Raw genomic sequence first — 18,752 nt, 5'->3', positions numbered from 1 at the left:
TTCTTATTTCCTTGATCTATCTTTTGCAGTTTATTTCAAAATACTTTTAAATCATAAAGTACAAAAAAATAAAGTTATTGGAAGTTATTGGAAGTTATTGGGATTCGTTTAACTAGCAGGCCCCTTAATAGGTACAACCACATCAACCATTGAGTTGCCCATCATCGTCGAGACCCGACTATAGAGACCTTGGAGTAGTTAGTTGCTCGAAACTTATTGCTTTTCTGGAGAGGTGGTGAGTGGTCACATAAACTACCTGATTGTTGGTGAGTGTGTCAAAACACCCGTCAACAAGCATCTTAAGAGGTGGCCCCTCAGGTCGTAGGGTTGCCGGGGCTGATATGTTTTTTTCACACTTAACACACATATCTCATGCTTTTTGTATGTCGTGATAAAGATGTCGAAAATACATGCATTTATTGTTCTCTCTATGAAAGATGTCGAAAAAGACACTCGAGTTTGCATTGACAATGAGAAGTACCTGGGGCATGGCTACAAATTCATATGGGCATCTTCGGAGATAAGACAGATAGGGGGTGATTTGTTGACTGCGTAGCCAGTGCTTGCTCTTGTTGCTTAGCAACTTGCTTTTATATAGTCATGACCCTCTTTATTTCATGCTAAAGCTTCGTTTGAACTTTAACGATGTGACTATTTCTACCCATTTTTTAATTTTGTGACATTAAATAATACTATTTTATAAATGATAGTATAGACATTATTTATTTAAAATATTATATTTTTAAAAACTTTTTACAATTAGATCAAATAAAACTATTTCTATGTAGACATATATATTTCAAAAAAAATAAAAAAATAATGCTTTCCACTTCTCTTTATCAGTACAAGCATTAAGAAAACCATGGTTGGTCCATTTTACTTACGAAACCAGACCTAAAACCTCTTACTATTTATTGTCTCTGGTTTTTATTTCCCATCGATTTTTCATTTTTAGCTGGTGTATTTTCTTGATTGTATCCCGCTTTTACCTGTGGCAATTTCTGTATGTAGTTTTTTCTTTGCAGCAATGAATTCTATTGATTCGATGAATGAAAACGGGAGTAGGATTTTCAACAGAAATCCCGTTTCCCAGCAAATGCCTTCTACTTCTGAGCGTTCTTCCTCAGCCACTGCCGAATCATCGTCCGATTCAGGCAATACTGAGAAAATTTCTACTCCACCATCAGTCAAACAGCAGAAAAAAAGCTCGCCCAACAAAAATAAAAGCACTATTTCAACCCCATCGAAACCCTCTTCTTCAGTCAAGCGTCCCAGAGAGCGCCAAGAAAAAGAGGGGGCCAAACCTTCGTCCAAGAAATCAAGGAAACCTGCGCTGGAAGATAACAAGGGGAAAGCGGCGGGGGCTCCAGAAGCTGAAAAGTCTGCAAAGAAAAACGGTCCGATTTGGAATGCTAAGGATGAGGCTGCTTTTCTAAAGAGGCTTGTGGCGTGCTGCGAAAAAGGTAAGGGTTTGCCCAAAAATCTGGGTGTTTTTTATGAGACTGTTAGGAAGGATTTGGATGGGGATTATACTCACGATCAGCTGTATAATAAGTTAAGGGGTCTCAAGGCGAAGTTTGGTGCGGCTAGGGATAAGATTAAGGATAAAGGTTTTGTTGGATTTAAGAATGCCCATGAAGAGACTGTGTATAGAATGTCTAAGCAAGTTTGGGGAAATAGGGAAGAGGAGGAGGAGGTTGGTAGTGAGAAAGCGGGTAAAGGAGGTGATGCAAGAGTGGATGAGAAGAAGAAGGTTGTTGTGGTGGATCTAGGGGGAGAGAGAGAAGAGGTGAAAAGGAACAAAAATGGAGTTGTGGACATGGCTGTACAGGAGCAGGAGGGAGAAGAAGAGGAAGACGAAGATGAAACCGATGATGAAGAAGGAGGGGAAGGGCATGGTCAAGGTACGCAAAATGAAAATGTGAATTTGGCACAGCACGACACTTTGAAAGGGATGAAAACTAAGAAGAAGGAGGAGGAGGGGATTTCACATATTTCTGAAAGTGTGCGCAACAGGGTTGCAGGCACAGGCACACAGAGAAGCGAGGTGAAGATGGGAGAAGAGAAGGATTCTTCTGAGGATAATTTGGGAGAAGATAAGGAATCTTCTGGTGAGGATGAGGAGAGTGAAAGTGAATCGACTGATGATGACAATTCAGCACTGCGAGATTCAAACGCTGCACTGAAGCTGCCCAGGTCCAATGTTGGGAACAGTTCAATACCGCGCGAATCAAATAGTGTGCTGAAGCAGTCCAATGTTAGAGATAATTCCACACAGCATGTGTCGAATGGAAGCAGGAGGGTTGGCACTGCAGGTCATTACGATGTTGGGGAGAGTTTAAGGCAGCATGATGCTGAGGAACTGGCTGACAGAAGGAGGGTTGCAGCTACAGGTCATCATGATGTTATGGAGAATTTGACACCGCATGTATCTGGTGACAGGTCAAATGGAAGTAGGAGGATTGCAACCACTAATCTACCAAACAATGAGGAGAATTTCGTGCAGCATGTCTCTAATGGCATGGCAAATGGAAGCTCATGCGTTGCAATGGCTGATCAACACCAGCTGTTTAATCAGTTGTGCAAAGAGAACTTGAAAATATTCAATAATCAGTTGTTGGACATGCTTGAAGGGTTCAAGCATGAGATTTTGAATATGGTAAAGAAAGAACTTCAGGTTTCTTTAAACACTGCGAGAGCCACTAGCTTTGATTTCTCAACGATTAAGGGATTTTCTTCTGCAAGGGAGTTGCCATCGCTGAGCAACACAGAAGTTGAAATGCTTGATCAGAAGTGGGAAACACAGCAGCTTATTGAGATGGAAGCTGCTTCCAAACGTTTAGCATTAATGCAAGAAGAGCACCAACTACGCATGGCAAAGCTTCGCCATAAGTAGATTTCTTGGATTGGTATGTCAGAATATTATAGTATCACATTGCAACTGACCTTATTTAGATTGAATGGTTGGTAATTTGGTAGTTCGTACATGTGGATTTCTGTAACTTATGATAAAAGGCTTGTTTTATTATTATGGGCAAGTTTTTGTAGGCCTGTGCTCTTTTAATTTTGCTTATCAAGGCTGACAGTAAATTTATCTATAAAGCGTCTGATTATGCTCGTAGTGTAAAATGATGCTTTTTTTGTAATATGATACGAACATCTTGTATGATGAGAGTTATATTATCTTTTATAATTTTCTGCACTAGAAGCTATAAATTTTTTTTGCATCTTCTATTGCAGGTCTTCTGTTTAATTTCATGAAGGGAAAGGTTTTTAGATTTTCTGTGCTATGTATATTGTTATGAATATTCTGGTTTGTTATAGGGAATTACATGATTGTTTGTTGGTTCTATGAGCTTTAAAATGCAGGTTATAATGGAAATTTACAAACATCAAAGCAAAAAGTGCGACATGTAGAAGATTTTCATTTTTTATGCGTCTACTTTGACATGCGTCTTTAGCATTTTTGCATCTGTTCTATAATAATGCCCCAGCTGGAGTTGCAGTTCAGATGCCTCAGCTGGAGTTGCAGTTCAGAGATTGGAGCATTAGTGGCTGTTTTGTTTTCACTAAATCTCTGCATGGTCTTATTGTGAAACTGTTGCAAGCAACTTTTTAACAGTTTGAATGTGTTTGCGTCATTGACTGCAGGCATTTTGGTGCTTATTTGATCTAGGAAGTATGCTACTCCTGTGAGTATTACATACAGTTGCTATTTTTCGTTTGTTAACTGTAAAGGTATCCGTTTTCATTAATATATGGACCTTCATCACTGCCATACCTAATGACAATGATTGAAAAGATTACAAGAATGTCAATAATTCACCATTCCAGGTTTGGGGCTGTGTGGGGGGTCGTATTGGGTTGCTGATCCTGTTTTTACTAGATAAGTGATCTCATAGGATTTGTCATTCTTGTGGGTTGAGGGTCTGGGGGGGTGATGGTGGGAAAGAAATAGAGTCATCACCACCTATGGAAAATAAATTCCTATAGAATTTAAATAAAGGATTTGAGCTGCTGCCTGCTGTGGGATTATAGAAATTTGTAGTTCCTTCTCAGGCATTTCAGGGAATGTATATTAATTGAATGGAAGCATCTGGTTGGTACTGTTTGTTATTAATCAACACCAGCTGTTTGATCAGCTGTGCAAAGAGAACTTGAGAATATTCAAGAGTCTGTTGCTGAACATGCTTGATGGGTTCAAATATGAGATTATGAATATGTTAAAGAAAGAACTTTAATGTTCTTCGTACACTGTGAGAACCACTAGCTTTGATTTCTCAACGATTAAAGGATTTTCTTCTGCAAGGAAGCTGCCAACACTAAACAACACAGAAGTTGAAATGCATTGATCAGAAGTGGCAAACGCAGCAGCTTATTGATTGAGATGGAAGCCGTTTTTAAACATTTAGCATTATTGTGAGAACTAGAAGAGTACCAACTATGCTCGGCAAAGCTTCATCTTAAGTATATTTCTTGGATTGCTATGCTATAATATTATAGTATCAGATTGCAACTGACCTTATTTAGATTGAATGGTTAGTAACTTGGTAGCTCGTACATGTGGATTTCTGTAACTTATGATAAAAGGCTTGTTTTTATGTCATGCCCTCGCCATGAAGAACACTTCCTTACACACAGCAGTACTAAATAGTGTTGTCTAGGTCATGAAAAATAAATAAAAAAATAATATTAGCAAAGGGCTGACTAGATTAAAAGTAAATAATTTCAAAGGAGGCCGACTAGAAGTAAATGTCAAGAGGGCCGACTAAGTTTAGGGGCAGCAAACAGATTATAATAAAATTAAATGAAGGCAGCGTCCAGTCTTGAAAAGATGCAACCCTTGTTATCCTTCATACCAGCGATCATGAATGGGCAGCAGTTGGAAAGTGAAAGGGCAGTGCTTGCAAAAGGTTTATCTTTTCAATGCTAAAGGTTATGACCCAGCTCACCTTGGAAGGTATAAAAGGAAGAAGCCTCATTTGGTGAAAGCATCAAGTGAAATCTGAAAAGCAAAAAGGAAAATAGGATACAAAATCAGCAATAAATATGATCATCAGCAATAAACTATTGTGAGACAAGTTTAAGAATAGAAATATAGGATAAGTATTTGCTTACCTAATTTCCATCCCAGCTCACCTTGGAAGGTGTAAAAGGAAGAAGCCTCATTTGGTGAAAGCATCAAGTGAAATCTGAAAAAAGAAAGGAAAATAGGATACAAAGGCAGAAATAAATATTATCATCAGTAATAAACTATTGTGAGACAAGTTTAAGAATAGAAATATAGGATAAGTATTTGTTTACCTAATTTCCATCAGCAACCATGTTTGGAATCAGTGCGAAATGTTTTGCAGTAGTACTGGTCTTCCTTCACCAAGTATGCCACCCGATGGATGGACTGGAGGTCCTGCCATACTTGTGGACCAATGAGCCAAATGGATTTGAGGTTCATTCCATGCCTTTGGGCTTGGTTGAGGAAGACAGTCTACCAGCATTCTATCAAGCTTTTCCATCAGATTCTTAATATGGTTGACTATGGGAATAAGCTATATGAAATAGATATGAATGATTTTAGGATACTTTGATTTTAATAAAGATTATTTGTATATGATCATAGATTTTTGATATTAATGCTTTTTGATGTTAAGTAATATTGTTTATAAGACCTAAATTAGGACTTTCTCCAAGTTGGCTTTACAATTATGAAATTTTATTATAGAATTCTATTTATGAATGAATTGCATTTGTTGGAATTGTTGTTTTTGGGCAAAATCAGGTGTATCCCAAAAGGGGATATTGCATTTTATTATTATGAGCAGGTTTTTGTAGTCAATTTTCCTTTTAATTTTGTTTATCAAGGCTGACAGTAAATTTATTTATAAAGCGTCTATTTATGTTCATAAAGTAAAATGATTTCTTTAAATATGATATGAACATGTTGTAGGATGGGAGATAGGTTCGTATTTCTGCAACTAGCAGCTGTAAATATATTATCGTCATTCATGAAGGGAAAGGTTTTTAAGATTCTGTGTGCTATGTATACCTTTATGAATATCCTGGTCTGTTCTATGGAATTTCATTATTGTTTGTTGGTTCTATGCTCTATAAAATGTAGGTTATTATGGAAATTTACAAACATCAAAGCAAAAAGTTCAACATGTAGAAGATTTTCATTGTGTATGCTTTTTTAGCATTTTTGCATCTGTTCTGTTACAATGCCCCAGCTGGATTTACAGTTCAGAGGTTGGAGCATTAATGGCTGTTTTATTTTCACTGAATCTCTTTATGTTCTTATGGTGAAACAATTGCTAGCAACTTTTTAACAGTTGAATGTGTTTGCATCATTGACTGCAGGCATTTTGATGCTTATTTGATCTAGAAAATATGCTACTCTTGTGAGTGTTATGTACGTGTTGGTGTTTGTTTTATCATCTACCAAACATTAGAATAAGATACCCAAAGGTATTCTATCCTCCTAAAAAATCACTACTAATTCCAAGGTCTATATGTGCGAACAAGCGACTTTAGTGAAATAGCTTCTTGGGTAGTGTATGCTGAAAATCTCAAGGGGGACTTACGTTAACAAATGTTTTTTGAACTGCTGGACTTGGATAAATTTAGCAATTTTAGGCTCTTTCTTTTTTTAGATTTTCTAGGATTTAGACTTTCAAGAAGGAGAAAAGAGATAGGGTTTGAGAAAGCTGATCTAATCCTAGGAACTTCAAAGACGGTATCAATTGGGTGCTCTCAGGAAACCAAAGTTTGCTTCGCCACACTAAGGACAACTACACAAAGCCGGTGCAATCTTCAATGGGTTGTGCTTATGATCGAGATGTTGGGATGCACAGAGGATGGACTCAGACTAACTTTGCACAGTGAAATGGAAATCATCCATTCACCAAAAGTATGAGCGGAGATACACCATTAATTAACACTTATCAAATCCTTCATTCAATGCTAATAACATGAAAGCAAATCTAGATTAATTTTAACTAAGCGTTTAGGAAATTGAAACCATGCTAATCATTCAAACAATAGGGATTACAAAGCCTTAAGAGAAAGCGTACATGCAATATATTATTCAAAATGACCTTCACGCAACAATATGTCAAAAACCTCACTCTCCAAATAAGAGGAGGTAGCCTTATATAGTTTTTCAAAAATAAACAAATGACCGAGATCAAACAGTGATCAAGGGCCCAGATTGAAAGCTACAAACCCTAATTAATTAGGGCACAGAGGATGGACTCAGACTAACTTTGCACAGTGAAATGGAAATCATCCATTCACCAAAAGTATGAGCGGAGATACACCATTAATTAACACTTATCAAATCCTTCATTCAATGCTAATAACATGAAAGCAAATCTAGATTAATTTTAACTAAGCGTTTAGGAAATTGAAACCATGCTAATCATTCAAACAATAGGGATTACAAAGCCTTAAGAGAAAGCGTACATGCAATATATTATTCAAAATGACCTTCACGCAACAATATGTCAAAAACCTCACTCTCCAAATAAGAGGAGGTAGCCTTATATAGTTTTTCAAAAATAAACAAATGACCGAGATCAAACAGTGATCAAGGGCCCAGATTGAAAGCTACAAACCCTAATTAGGGTTTCCCAAAACACAATAAGCTTGAATGAATAAGAAAGTGACGTGTGGCACAACTGCTAATCTCATTGAGGTGAGCGTCTAGTTTCCTCTTTAGCAGATTCGATGTACCTGGACACGATAAGCTTGACCTCCTCCATGGTGACATTTGGCAAGCTGCTAATCTGGAAGTCAATGATGTCCATCTCATCGGTACATGTGGCGAGGATGCTCTCCCACTTGATTGCTTGGGCAAGAAAGTTCTCATCGATGAAGAGAAAATTTGCCCTTGTTAATCATCCTTGAGTCCTTGAAGAAGCTTGACTGAATCCTTGCTCTCAGGTTCTCCGCTTGCAAATGCTTCTCCCTTATACTCTCTTTCTTCCAGATCTTTGACGCTACACGAAACACCTTGCTCAAGATCTCCCTAACACTCTCCTCTATTTCAAAGCACTTAGTCTCGGATCTCTTCAAAACTTCAATCCGAGTGACCAAAGTATAATACCAGGTGTTGAAGTCATACCTATCCCCAACCTGTATGACACCTGCATCCACCAAACTTCTCTTCGACAAGCCTCGGATAACCTTCCGATGTGGAAGTATTTCATCCTGAATTTCCTCCACGTCTTCCCAATTTGCAGCTAGGTCCTGGATACGCCTGACCAACGAAGAGGCAGACTCATGTGCTAACACTAAATTTTCCACAAGTATATCAGCTCGTGCTGAAGCAATTGAAATCCACTCCTTGGCCTACGTGAATGTGCCCTCCATATCCTCGTAATCCTTCATTGATTCTTGCTGAAGAGGTTGTGGAGGGGTGGCTGGTATCTCATGGTTGAGTGGCCTGGTAAGATGGAGAACATACTTCCTCCATTGCTGGTTTTCTTCCTCAACCTTCTTTCTCTTCTCTCTCTCCTGAGCTAAACTTGCCTTGAGAGTGTTACAAGAGTCGTCAAAGTGCTAGATCTCTTGGTCTTGGGTGGGCTTACCCAACTCTATAGTGGTGATTTTATAGTCCTCTGGGGCAATATTGTCCCGAGTTTTCCCTTCCTTCGGCGCAGCTATTTGAACTGTCCAGAATTCTGCACTATCCCTTTGAATCAACGAGAACTTTCTGGCTGGCTTGGGCGGTTTGGCTATGATTGACTCATTCACCTTCTCCAAAAATGCTGCTATGATCTTTTCAGAACATGCTTCCTTAGGGACGTTAGACCTTATCCTTTCCTTCAACCAATCAGGGATAGTTGATTGCTCTACGGTATTCTGATCAAACCCATCATCTGTTCCTCCTGGTCTAGTAGCTATACCATCCAAGAAGACTACTGGAGATGCAGGCGTTTCAACTTTCGTAGCTGCATTCAAAATTTGCTCCCTGTCCAGACTTTGGACAACTGCTTTCATTATTTCCTCAATCGAAGAAGAAGGCACTCTCACTTCATTATTAACCATACACATGTCCATATCTTGCTCCTCAACTACATTCTGATCAGGCACGACAAATGCGGCACTCAGGATGGAATGACCTTCGCTGGACTCCTGTCTCTCCCCTACAACCTTCTTTCCTATGGCCTTTCTAGAGCTTCCAACTAACTCCTTCCTCTTTCGGGACCCAACACTCTCTGGATTCCGAGCATTGCCTGTAGAGATACAACGGTCGGAGGATAGAGAGTCATCTACTCCCATCAAGTCGTAGGTCAGGGCCACACCTTTAGACTTCAATGGTTTTGTCCTTTCAGATGTCCACCACTTAGAATACTCGACCACCAACCTCATGAGGTTTGCCAGGTCTGATTTCTCTCCCTTTGCCCAATCTATTAAGGCTAGTGGTTCATTCTTCATCTTTTCAAAGCCTGGTTGGTGAAGCTCAAGGCTGTCTTCTACTTGGTCAGCAACTCTAAACACCTTTGTCGCTCTTACCAGGCTCAAGGGAATCCTCGACCAAAATCTCTTCCTAATTTCAAAACTATTTGCTGCGTTAGCCCAATAATCTTCTAAATCAACTTTGTGCTCAAATGTCATCCCTTCGACCCTTTTTATTCTGTGGAACGGATCAAAATTCTTCCTCGCCTTGTACTGATAAAACGGGTACCAAGCTAGCTCCTTCTCAATGGTGGCAACAACTTGTGATGACGAACATGTTTCCAGTTCGTTCCCAATCGTGAGAGAGGAGGTTCCTGCCTTCTTTTGCTTATCTCTTTGAATTGCCATATACCCCTCCAATTGCCTCACAACCTCGAGTAACACAACTCGGTTGGTAGGGTAAGCTGGAAGCTTATAGGGAGACCCGATAAACCCTTGAATTCTAAGGTAAGTGAACTTGGGGTATTGGATATACTAATATCCAAATCTACTGATGAAGTCCATAGACTCTTGAGAGAGTCTTTGATGTAGTCCTCCTTGCAACTTCCATGTGATGTGCATGAGAAATGTGTCATTCACCCTTTTAAAATGGAACTTTTCTTCCATGTGAAGTTGGGGATAACAGTCATAGATTGGAAATTGATTTTCTTTGTTTCCCACTTCCCCTTTGCAAGTGAGACCTCTATATCTATAGGTTCTAGCCAGGGAGTAAAACAGGTATGAACTCATGAAGAAGGTCCTTTTTGCTTCCAGGTTCTTCAGTTGGCTATCCAAGTTATCACTTATCATTCGAGCCCAGTCTATCATCTTCACTCTGTTATTATTTCATTTATAAAATAATACATCCAGGGTTCGAATGGAGCACCTTGAGGATTCCCTATTATCCTGTTCAATAGAACGATCATATCTCCAATATCTTCTTTGAAGTATGCTCTCACCAAGCTCTTCCTTTGAAGTTTGGAGGCACCTTTCCTTGGCTTATCCAGCTAGGAATAATTGTCGATGGCGTCATACTCCTCTAAGTGATCCTGATACATGCGATCAGCTTCATCCTTGGTTACGTACACAGCGTTATGATACTGTGGGATTATGAAGGCTTCTCTGATGGCCTCATCACTAATGTTCACCAATACTCTCCCATCGGGCGCAACAATATCTCTATTGGCAGGGTTGTAATGCCTAGCACATTCAGCTACTAATTCGGTGCATTGCATGGTGGGGAGAAAACCAACAGCATGCACGATGCCACTCTTCGTCATCTTTCGTGCGATTGTGGTAGGCACGAGGTTGTCCAAACCAAACATCCGCTTCTTGAACTCCCTCAGATTGATGTGCCCGAGGTTAGTGTCACTAACATTCTTCTACTTTGAAGTCATCCTTGATTGAGGAGGAGCGTCTTTGTCCACTTGAAATTTCATAGTGCCTAGAATCTGCAATTAAACAATGAAGCTTAAGTTAGAAATTGATTCGTGAATTGAAGAAAATAGAGGCTGCGAATGGCTAAGTGTTTGGGAATTTTATTTCATTTTCAAACTTAGCCACAAAACGAAAAATGGATTTTCATATGTAAACTCTTCAATCCTAAGGATAACTGTGATCGTAATCCAACACCAAGTGTTATAACTTAAAAAACTCTCTTTTACTTGGTCAATAAGATTTTCCTTCACTAAGAATTCGAATAGATCCATTAAAATCATTTTCAATGACTCTGAAAAACTCAGAAAATGCAACAAATCTGCATCGTAAATTCAACTTTACCTTCGAATAGATTGAAATAAGGCTAGAAGTTTTTCAGAAAACTCAGAAAGAATTAACAATTCTTCCTTATACCAGCTGGCTCTAGTTCAAACTTTGTGAATTCTTTGTCAAGAACTCACCCAACTACAAGCAATATCAAGATTTTTTCCAAATGAACTCCAATCTGCAAATACTTCTGAATGCTTTCCTTAGCTAAAGAATTTCGAACTTCTTGGTGTAAGAACTAAGTTAGAAAGGATGCATTTGTAATGAAGTTGATTTCCTAATTAGAAACTCGCAAAAATCATCCAACTCATGTTTCTAAATCCAACTTAAATCTTGGGAAAGTATCTCATCCAATTCTGAGTTGTGTTGTCATCTCTTCTAGTTCGAAAATCTTTACTTGGGCAAGTTTTTTAGTCCATAAATTCGAACTAGGCTTACAATTTAGCATCTTCCAAAAAGTTTCTAATCTGGAACTCAGTCTGAAAATCCTTTTGATTTGCAAATATCTTCTTTCCAATTTTAATTTTGAGTTTCCATTTTGACTTTCCAACTCGATGATCTTTGAAAATCTCTTTTTCCAACTTTCTAATTTGATTAGGAGTTCGATTTTTGGGAAGATTTGATGACATCATTTGGCTTCTTGTTGACTTTGCTTGACTTCCAAGAGTAGGGCGGAGTTTTAAGTGTTCAACTTCATGCTTGGGCGGACTTTTGGAAGGACTCCAACATGTTTGTTTGCCTTCAATTTCATACTTGGGCGGACTTTTAGAGCTCCTCTTCATGGGCGGCCTTTCTCCTTGGCACCATGCCTAGCGGACTTTTATGACTTCACCATCCTCTCCATCAAGTTTGGGCAGACTTTGGAGAGTCCACAAGACATGACGTAGTTTTGAACATATCACCAAGGGCAGAGTTTTAACTACCTTCTCAAGGCATAGGGTGGAGTTTTGAAGCCTCTCAAGGCATAGGGCGGAGCCTTGAAGCCTCTCAAGTTGGACTTTGAAGGCTTCTTTAGGCATGGCGGAGTTTGATGTTACCTCAAGCAAGGCATAGGGTGGAGTTTTATGCTCCCTCTTCATAGCCTCTTTAACATACATGACAGACTTTTGATGCTCCTCAACACATGGCAGAGTTTGGAAGGCAGTCTCCTTGGGCAGACTTTTGATACATGTCTAACCTTGATCATGGTTGGGTGGACTTTTGACTACCTTTACATGGCGGACTTTAGGCATTTTCCATGATAAGGCAGAGTTTTGGGCTTACTTTTCAAGGCGGACTTTGGAGGAACAACCTCTAAGGCGGAGTTTAGGAAGGTCTCCAACATGGCGGACTTCGAAGGCTTCTCAAGGCATGGCGGACTTTTGGAAGGTCTCCTTAACCAAGGTGGACTTTCATACTCCCTCTTCAAGGCAGACTTTGATGGTTATAGAAATTTGTAGCTCCTTTTTTTATGGGATTGCTGTTTCTGATTTTTCTAGGCAGGTGATCTCATAGGATTTGTCTTTCTTAAAAGCTGCAAAATTTAATCTTTATCTAGAAATGTTGAGTGTCAATTTCTTGGGGTGGGGGTGATGGTGGGAGGATTTGAGCTGCTGCCTGCTGTGGGGTTATAGAAATTTGTAGCTCTTGCTTTTTCTATGGGATTGTTGTTTCTGATTTTTCTAGGCAGGTGATCTCATAGGATTTGTCTTTCTTAAAAGCTGCAAAATTTAATCTTTATCTGAGAACGTGAGTGTCAATTTCTTGGGGCAGGGGTGATGGTGGGAGGATTTGAGCTGCTGCCTGCTGTGGGGTTATAGAAATTTGTAGCTCCTGCTTTCAGGGAATGTATATTAATCAAATGAAAGCATCTGGTTGGTGCTGTTTATTTTCTTTTTAATTTTTAAAACATGCGATCTATCAGATTTTCTCATGCAGATGCATACTAACTATAGCAGTAAAAGCAATTTTTTTTTCACATGACATTATCTCTGAAATTTACTCCTAAATTTTTGGCAGCTGTGCCAGCTATAAGAAAATTGCTTAAGCCCCCCCATGGGACCATTAGGAAGTATGCTTTCTTTCTCAAAGTACAGAGGATACAGGGAATCTGAATGGTCATTCTGATAAGGACCTGAAGACATATCGTTATGATTTCCAGATTTATGCTTAATTGGGTGTATGATACTGGGATGTGCTTACTTCTAATTGAGAGAGCCATAATTACATGAAAGAAAAGTCCTGGACTTGTGCACTACTGCTATGGTTATTAACATGTTTTTAGGTAACTGAAATTGCCATTCACCAGAGTAGCCAGATACTTCTTTTTGCCTCCCCGGGCATGCATATCCCCGTATCCAAAACAGATACATATCCGATATGGCCTGGATATAGGTCAGATACTGTACCCATGTATGCCCAAAAAGACTTGATTTTCCAACCATGCCAGATAATATGTGATTTGATTTATTTTTTGATTTGACATAAATCTTCCTAATTTTAATTTTAAAAAACTTCATTCATGCATTGTCTTTAAAAAAATTGGTATAAACAAAACCTACACCAAATGAGAGACAAATGAAATGTTTTTCTTTTTCAGTGACCCATTTTATTTGGGTTATCTTCCAATGCAACTGTACCATTTTTGCATATTGTAAATTGTTAAATCAGCTTATAATTATTTATGTAGCAATTATGTGTCTATATTGCTTTTTAGGTAATGAAAATCTCCTCTAACAACTTAGAAAATTGTGTTAAACGTCTATGTAATTTTTATGAATGTCATATCCAGCTGTATCCATATTGGGGGTCTTAAAAAATGGCTGTATCTGTATCCAATACTGTATCCATATCCATGTCCATGCAACTTTGCCATTCCCATGTTCATCCAGGATAGAAAGTTTCAGTTTTGTAACCTTTTTTTCCATGTATTCTCACTGGGTTCTCAGCTCTTCCTAAGATGCTTTGAACCTCCTATGGAACTCTCGTAGAAACTGATCTAGTTTACTTAAAATGCATGCAGTAATTTTTGACAGAAAACATACTTTGTAGTTCTGAATCCTGATTATGTTGCCCCTTGTCTGACATGGGTAAAATAATTAGTTTGACCCACCTAGATGCAATGAGTGCTCATTCATCCTCATGAAAACCAGGTTCATGTGAATCTCTGCTCATGTAATATGGGCCAATGAGTTTGATAAAAAAACTATGCAGTTGAATCCTGATATAAATATCATAAAGTACTTAGCTGTTTTCTTATATTTGTCATATGTTTGTTTAACTACCATGTACATGTTCGAAATATTGTCATTGATGTCAAAGGAGAACTAATGTCACAATATTTTATTGAAGTCAGAAGAGTGTTAAATGGCTGGCCAACCCATGGAATAAGATTTTGAATTAATGTAATTATTATTATTTAATTTATGCTGGCCAACCCATGTGTTTGGTGCCCATGTCTTGGGACGAGTTGCCCCATTTAAATATTGATTGGGATCTCTTAAATTCAGGCTGGCCCCCCTTGAGAAGTCATGTCTCTGGATGGATTGCCCCTCTTCGTGAAGAGATATTATGTGGTATAAAAAGAAGAGATGGAGGTAAGAAAAGCAAGTAAAAATGTGATATTCTAATATAAGTAGATTTTTGAAGAAGAGTGTATATGTGCAAAACATTGCATCATTTACAAGCAGGTTTTATGGAGTTTTAAATGATCATCATCCATTGAAGAAGCAATATTCAAGGCAGCAAAAACTTTGTTCATTTGGAGGTTGGTGCCTCCCATTAGAAGAGATTGGTGTTTATTGCTAAGTTGGTGCTAAGTAGTTGGGATCCGTGTCTCTAGTGGCTTGGTGCTTACAATGATTTGTAAGAGAATTTTATTTTGTGGCTGGATCTAAACAGTAGATCCAGACATGGATTCTTTGTAGTTTTCTCTCGAAAAGATTTCTACATAAATCATGTGTTTCTTAATTGTTAAATCTTATGTGATTTCTTTATTGTGGTGATAAATTTTAATAAGTAAAAATTATCTTATACTGATTCGCACGGGTGGGCTGTGCTCATCACTAAATACTTTGCTGATGTTCCTAGTTATCCCATAAACATCTCTTATTCACTAACCTCTTGGGGTACTAAATATATGTCCATTCATTGGTATCCTAGAATCTTGTATGGTTCGTAGTACTTATTATCATAGAAAAACGTGGCAGAAAAGGAAAACCGATCACATTGTGATTGCAAGAATGCAGAATATTATAATTCATATTGCACAATTTGCATGCCAAATATGCCCGTGGATTGAAACCATCAAGATACCTTAAACATTTCCCCAACTTCTCTATCTGATTTCTAACCTTTGAAACATTAGTATTGATAATCTTATTTCATGCATTAAAATCCTAGCCTCAAATGCAGGCTGCTGTTGGAATCTATTCATTTTTATGTCTTGTATCCAAGCAGAACTTTAGTTTTCTATTTTCAGTGCCTGTTACAGGCCAGCAAATTTTGGACTGATGACGATAAACTGGTCTTGATAAATATATATCTAGATTGAGCAACTTTTTGTTGTAGATGTATTATTTGTGACATTCATGAAGCCATATTGACGCATATCATAGAAAATGATGTTCTGTAGGACTTGAGAAAACTTGCTGATTCCTGAGCCAAGGGAGCTCTAGCGAGTTCAGCTGAACTAGCTGTCACTCAATAATAGAACACCCAAAAATGAGGAGGGAAATATGATCTTAAGCTGGTAATCGGCCTCCTCTCCAATGTTTTGACATCTAATCTGCTTTGCAGCACCCACTAGGAAGAACAGAATTTACAACAAGGACTCATTTTTAGTGAATTTGATCAAATTTCGTGTTAATTTTGATCTGATCGTTGACAAATATCATTTTCTGGCAGTGTGAAATGGCCTTTTGCTGAATCCAATACAATTCCAAATTTATATAGTATGATTAACATTCATTTTTGTGATTCATTTTTATGGGTTTTGGTGGTAGGTTGGTTTGATTGACCCAATTAAAAAAATGTGCAATGCTATGATGAGGCTTCTGCTGCGAATATGTTCTAGAAAGGATTCAAGTTACCTCAGAACTTCAAAATATTAAGTGGTTTTGATAATCTAGTTCGCTTCTCTGCTATTCAAATAAAGTATATGTTTTGAAAGTGCATTCTGAGTAACTGAAACTGGCCGACTGTGGGTGTTTGCACCTCTGAAATTGATCTGTGTATTTTTTAATGTTTGTATCTGGCAAAGCACTTGTGATTTGTATGTCACCTTGAGACTTCAACACAGGGATGGGGACCTTTTCCCATTCTGATACTATTATTTAAAATGTTGTCCCAACCCCTCGTGCTGCTTTTCCATTCAATTGGTTTAACTTTTAACAATATAGCTGATGCGGAGTTGAGTTTGTTATTTTTCCTTCCGTTCACGAAGGTTTATATGGAGTAGAAGCCATGCCTCTAAAGCGACAAGAAAAATAGCATCTATGGCACTTTTTGACTAATAAATTGGAAATTTCTAATGCAATATTTCAGTGTACTTGGCATCTTGTGTTCAAACTCAAAGGACCCCTTTTTACTGCAATACAATGGGATGCTGTGTGTCAACCCAAGGCTTGTTTGGAGTTGCCCTTTCATTTCTTCAATTAGGCTTTGTTTTGATGTCAGCTTTTTTCCTTAGTGCAATCATATATATTATTGGATTTGTAATAAATAATTTTTATATCGTTTTACAATTGTTAAACTATGTGCCTTATTTACTTTTTAGCATTCTTTGTAATGCTGATTCTGTATCCATAAATAATATTGACAAAGTACCGTTGGAATCAAAGGTTTTGCTGATATCTATGGTGATGGGAAAAAGGATCTCGTGGCATAAACTAAAAGCTTTTTATTATTTTACTGAAGTAAACATAGAAATTACTTCATACTGGTGAGGGCCTTGATGCTTCTTTCCTCTTTACTCGTTCTCTTTGAATGGACTGAGACAGCAAAACTAGGGATAATGTTAAATTAGATCAAGAGTCCTCCTTTATTCTAAATTTATTCTGAATGACTCCATGAATTATTTTTGTTTCAACCGGATTTATTTTTCTGGTTTGGGTCAGAAGTGGTTTGCTGTTGATCTCTTAGAAGAGGGTACCCATAGGTTTGCTAGTTTGTGACCTTGCATTGAGCCTCAAAAGGCTCAATGGAACGAGGTTTTCAGAGTCCGCGAAAGAGAATTTTTTGGGAAAAATAATCTTACTTTGTATTTGTATCAACACTTTGAATGGAGTGTAATTTAAAACGTTGAGCCAAACTAAATTCAGAGTTTTTTCTATAAATTTTTTCATTCAATTCTAAACTCTTGCTTTAGATCGTTTTTGTTATTTTAAAACTTCTCGATGGGAGGTTTAAGGCTTTAGTGGTGTTGTTGAATCTACAAAATAGGATTTATTTTAATTGTTAAATTCTCTATGCACGATGTTGATTTTGTATTATTAGTTGTGCCAAACGTATCTTTTGTAGGAGTTTGTGGCTATTCATTTCTGTAAGCTTCTTCCTTTGAAAAGAGAGAAATTGCTATCAAGGCAAAATAAGTGTGTTTAGTAATTTGTTGGTGAAATTAAAATCCTTGTCTGTTTCTGTGTGGTAGAAATCTGAGGAATCTGACTATCAATGAAGGATGCCATAGAAATTGATGCAGAGTGTTTGAATGGCCTTCAAAATGGCTGTTTTGAGTAGAGCAATTAAGGGATACAAATTCAATTAGGCCTCCAATACTTGGTAGAGGAGTTATAGACAAATTGGGTGAGACTGTTGTAAACAATATTGAGAGTCATTAAAGTTTTTAAGCGTGTTGGAGTTAGAATGGAAGGACAACTGAAAGCACAAGAATATCTAGACAATGTAGCTTCCTAATTATCTAATGAAATCAGAGGTACTGGAGGTGTATACAAATCTGATTGTCGTGTACCTCGTGACTCTTAGCTAATCATCTTTTATCGTTCTACTGTGTTTGTTGGTATATTTATTATAGATGGAAATGTTTGATGGAAGGATGTGAATGGTGTTCAAATGACTTGCAGGAAACATGAACAAGATTGTTGAAAACAGAAATAGGAAGGTCAACAAAACAAGGCTGAGGAACCATAAGGATTAGACGAGTATCGAGACAACAGAGCTCTGGTGGGATAATGTTCATGCATTATGGGATGGGTTTTGGGATTTTATGTCCAACTGTCATTTTTTGTTACCACCATTATATCTAGTATTGTGATGGGTTTACTTTGATAGATGTTTTTGTAGAGGTCTAGTGTGCTGAATTTAATTGGGGGCTTTAATTTTGTGGCTGTCTATGCCAGGGCTTTTCAACTTTTTGAAGAATTGATTTGGATATGTGGTGGTTTGTTAGTAGACTATCTGTTTTGTACTATTGTACATTTGGTTGTTAGCAGGCATATTTGTTTTGTAAGTTAATGATCAAAGTAAATAAAAGGTTGCCTTTTGTGAGCCATCTGCGATGAATTGGTCCGTAGATGTCTTCTATAGGAGCAATTATTACGATTCATTAATTTTAGACA

The 18,752-nt window shown here is 37.9% G+C and overlaps 1 protein-coding gene across 4 annotated transcripts; it reads left to right on the top strand.

Annotated features, from left to right (window-relative positions):
- Positions 1-832: 832 nt before the first annotated feature.
- Positions 833-18,611, top strand: LOC131049514 (uncharacterized). Of its 4 annotated transcripts, none has more exons than XM_057983584.1 (2): positions 833-2,909; positions 18,258-18,611. In XM_057983584.1, the coding sequence occupies exon 1, from the start codon at positions 1,028-1,030 to the stop codon at positions 2,894-2,896; it is 1,869 nt and encodes a 622-aa protein (XP_057839567.1). In that variant the 5' UTR covers positions 833-1,027; the 3' UTR covers positions 2,897-2,909; positions 18,258-18,611. The 4 variants fall into 4 exon arrangements, with proteins under 4 accessions (XP_057839567.1, XP_057839568.1, XP_057839566.1 ...); XM_057983585.2 differs by lacking the exon at positions 18,258-18,611 and adding an exon at positions 17,825-17,839; XM_057983583.1 differs by lacking the exon at positions 18,258-18,611 and adding an exon at positions 14,688-15,186.
- Positions 18,612-18,752: the final 141 nt, after the last annotated feature.

Source organism: Cryptomeria japonica, chromosome 11 (genome assembly GCF_030272615.1).
Source record: "Cryptomeria japonica chromosome 11, Sugi_1.0, whole genome shotgun sequence".
NCBI classification, from domain to species: Eukaryota; Viridiplantae; Streptophyta; class Pinopsida; order Cupressales; family Cupressaceae; genus Cryptomeria; species Cryptomeria japonica.
This window is presented reverse-complemented; position numbering and strand designations above follow the sequence as displayed.

Bases quoted from the DNA above. Each gene is read 5' to 3' on its own strand.
- LOC131049514 (XM_057983584.1), top strand. From the start codon at position 1,028: ATGAATTCTATTGATTCGATGAATGAAAACGGGAGTAGGATTTTCAAC.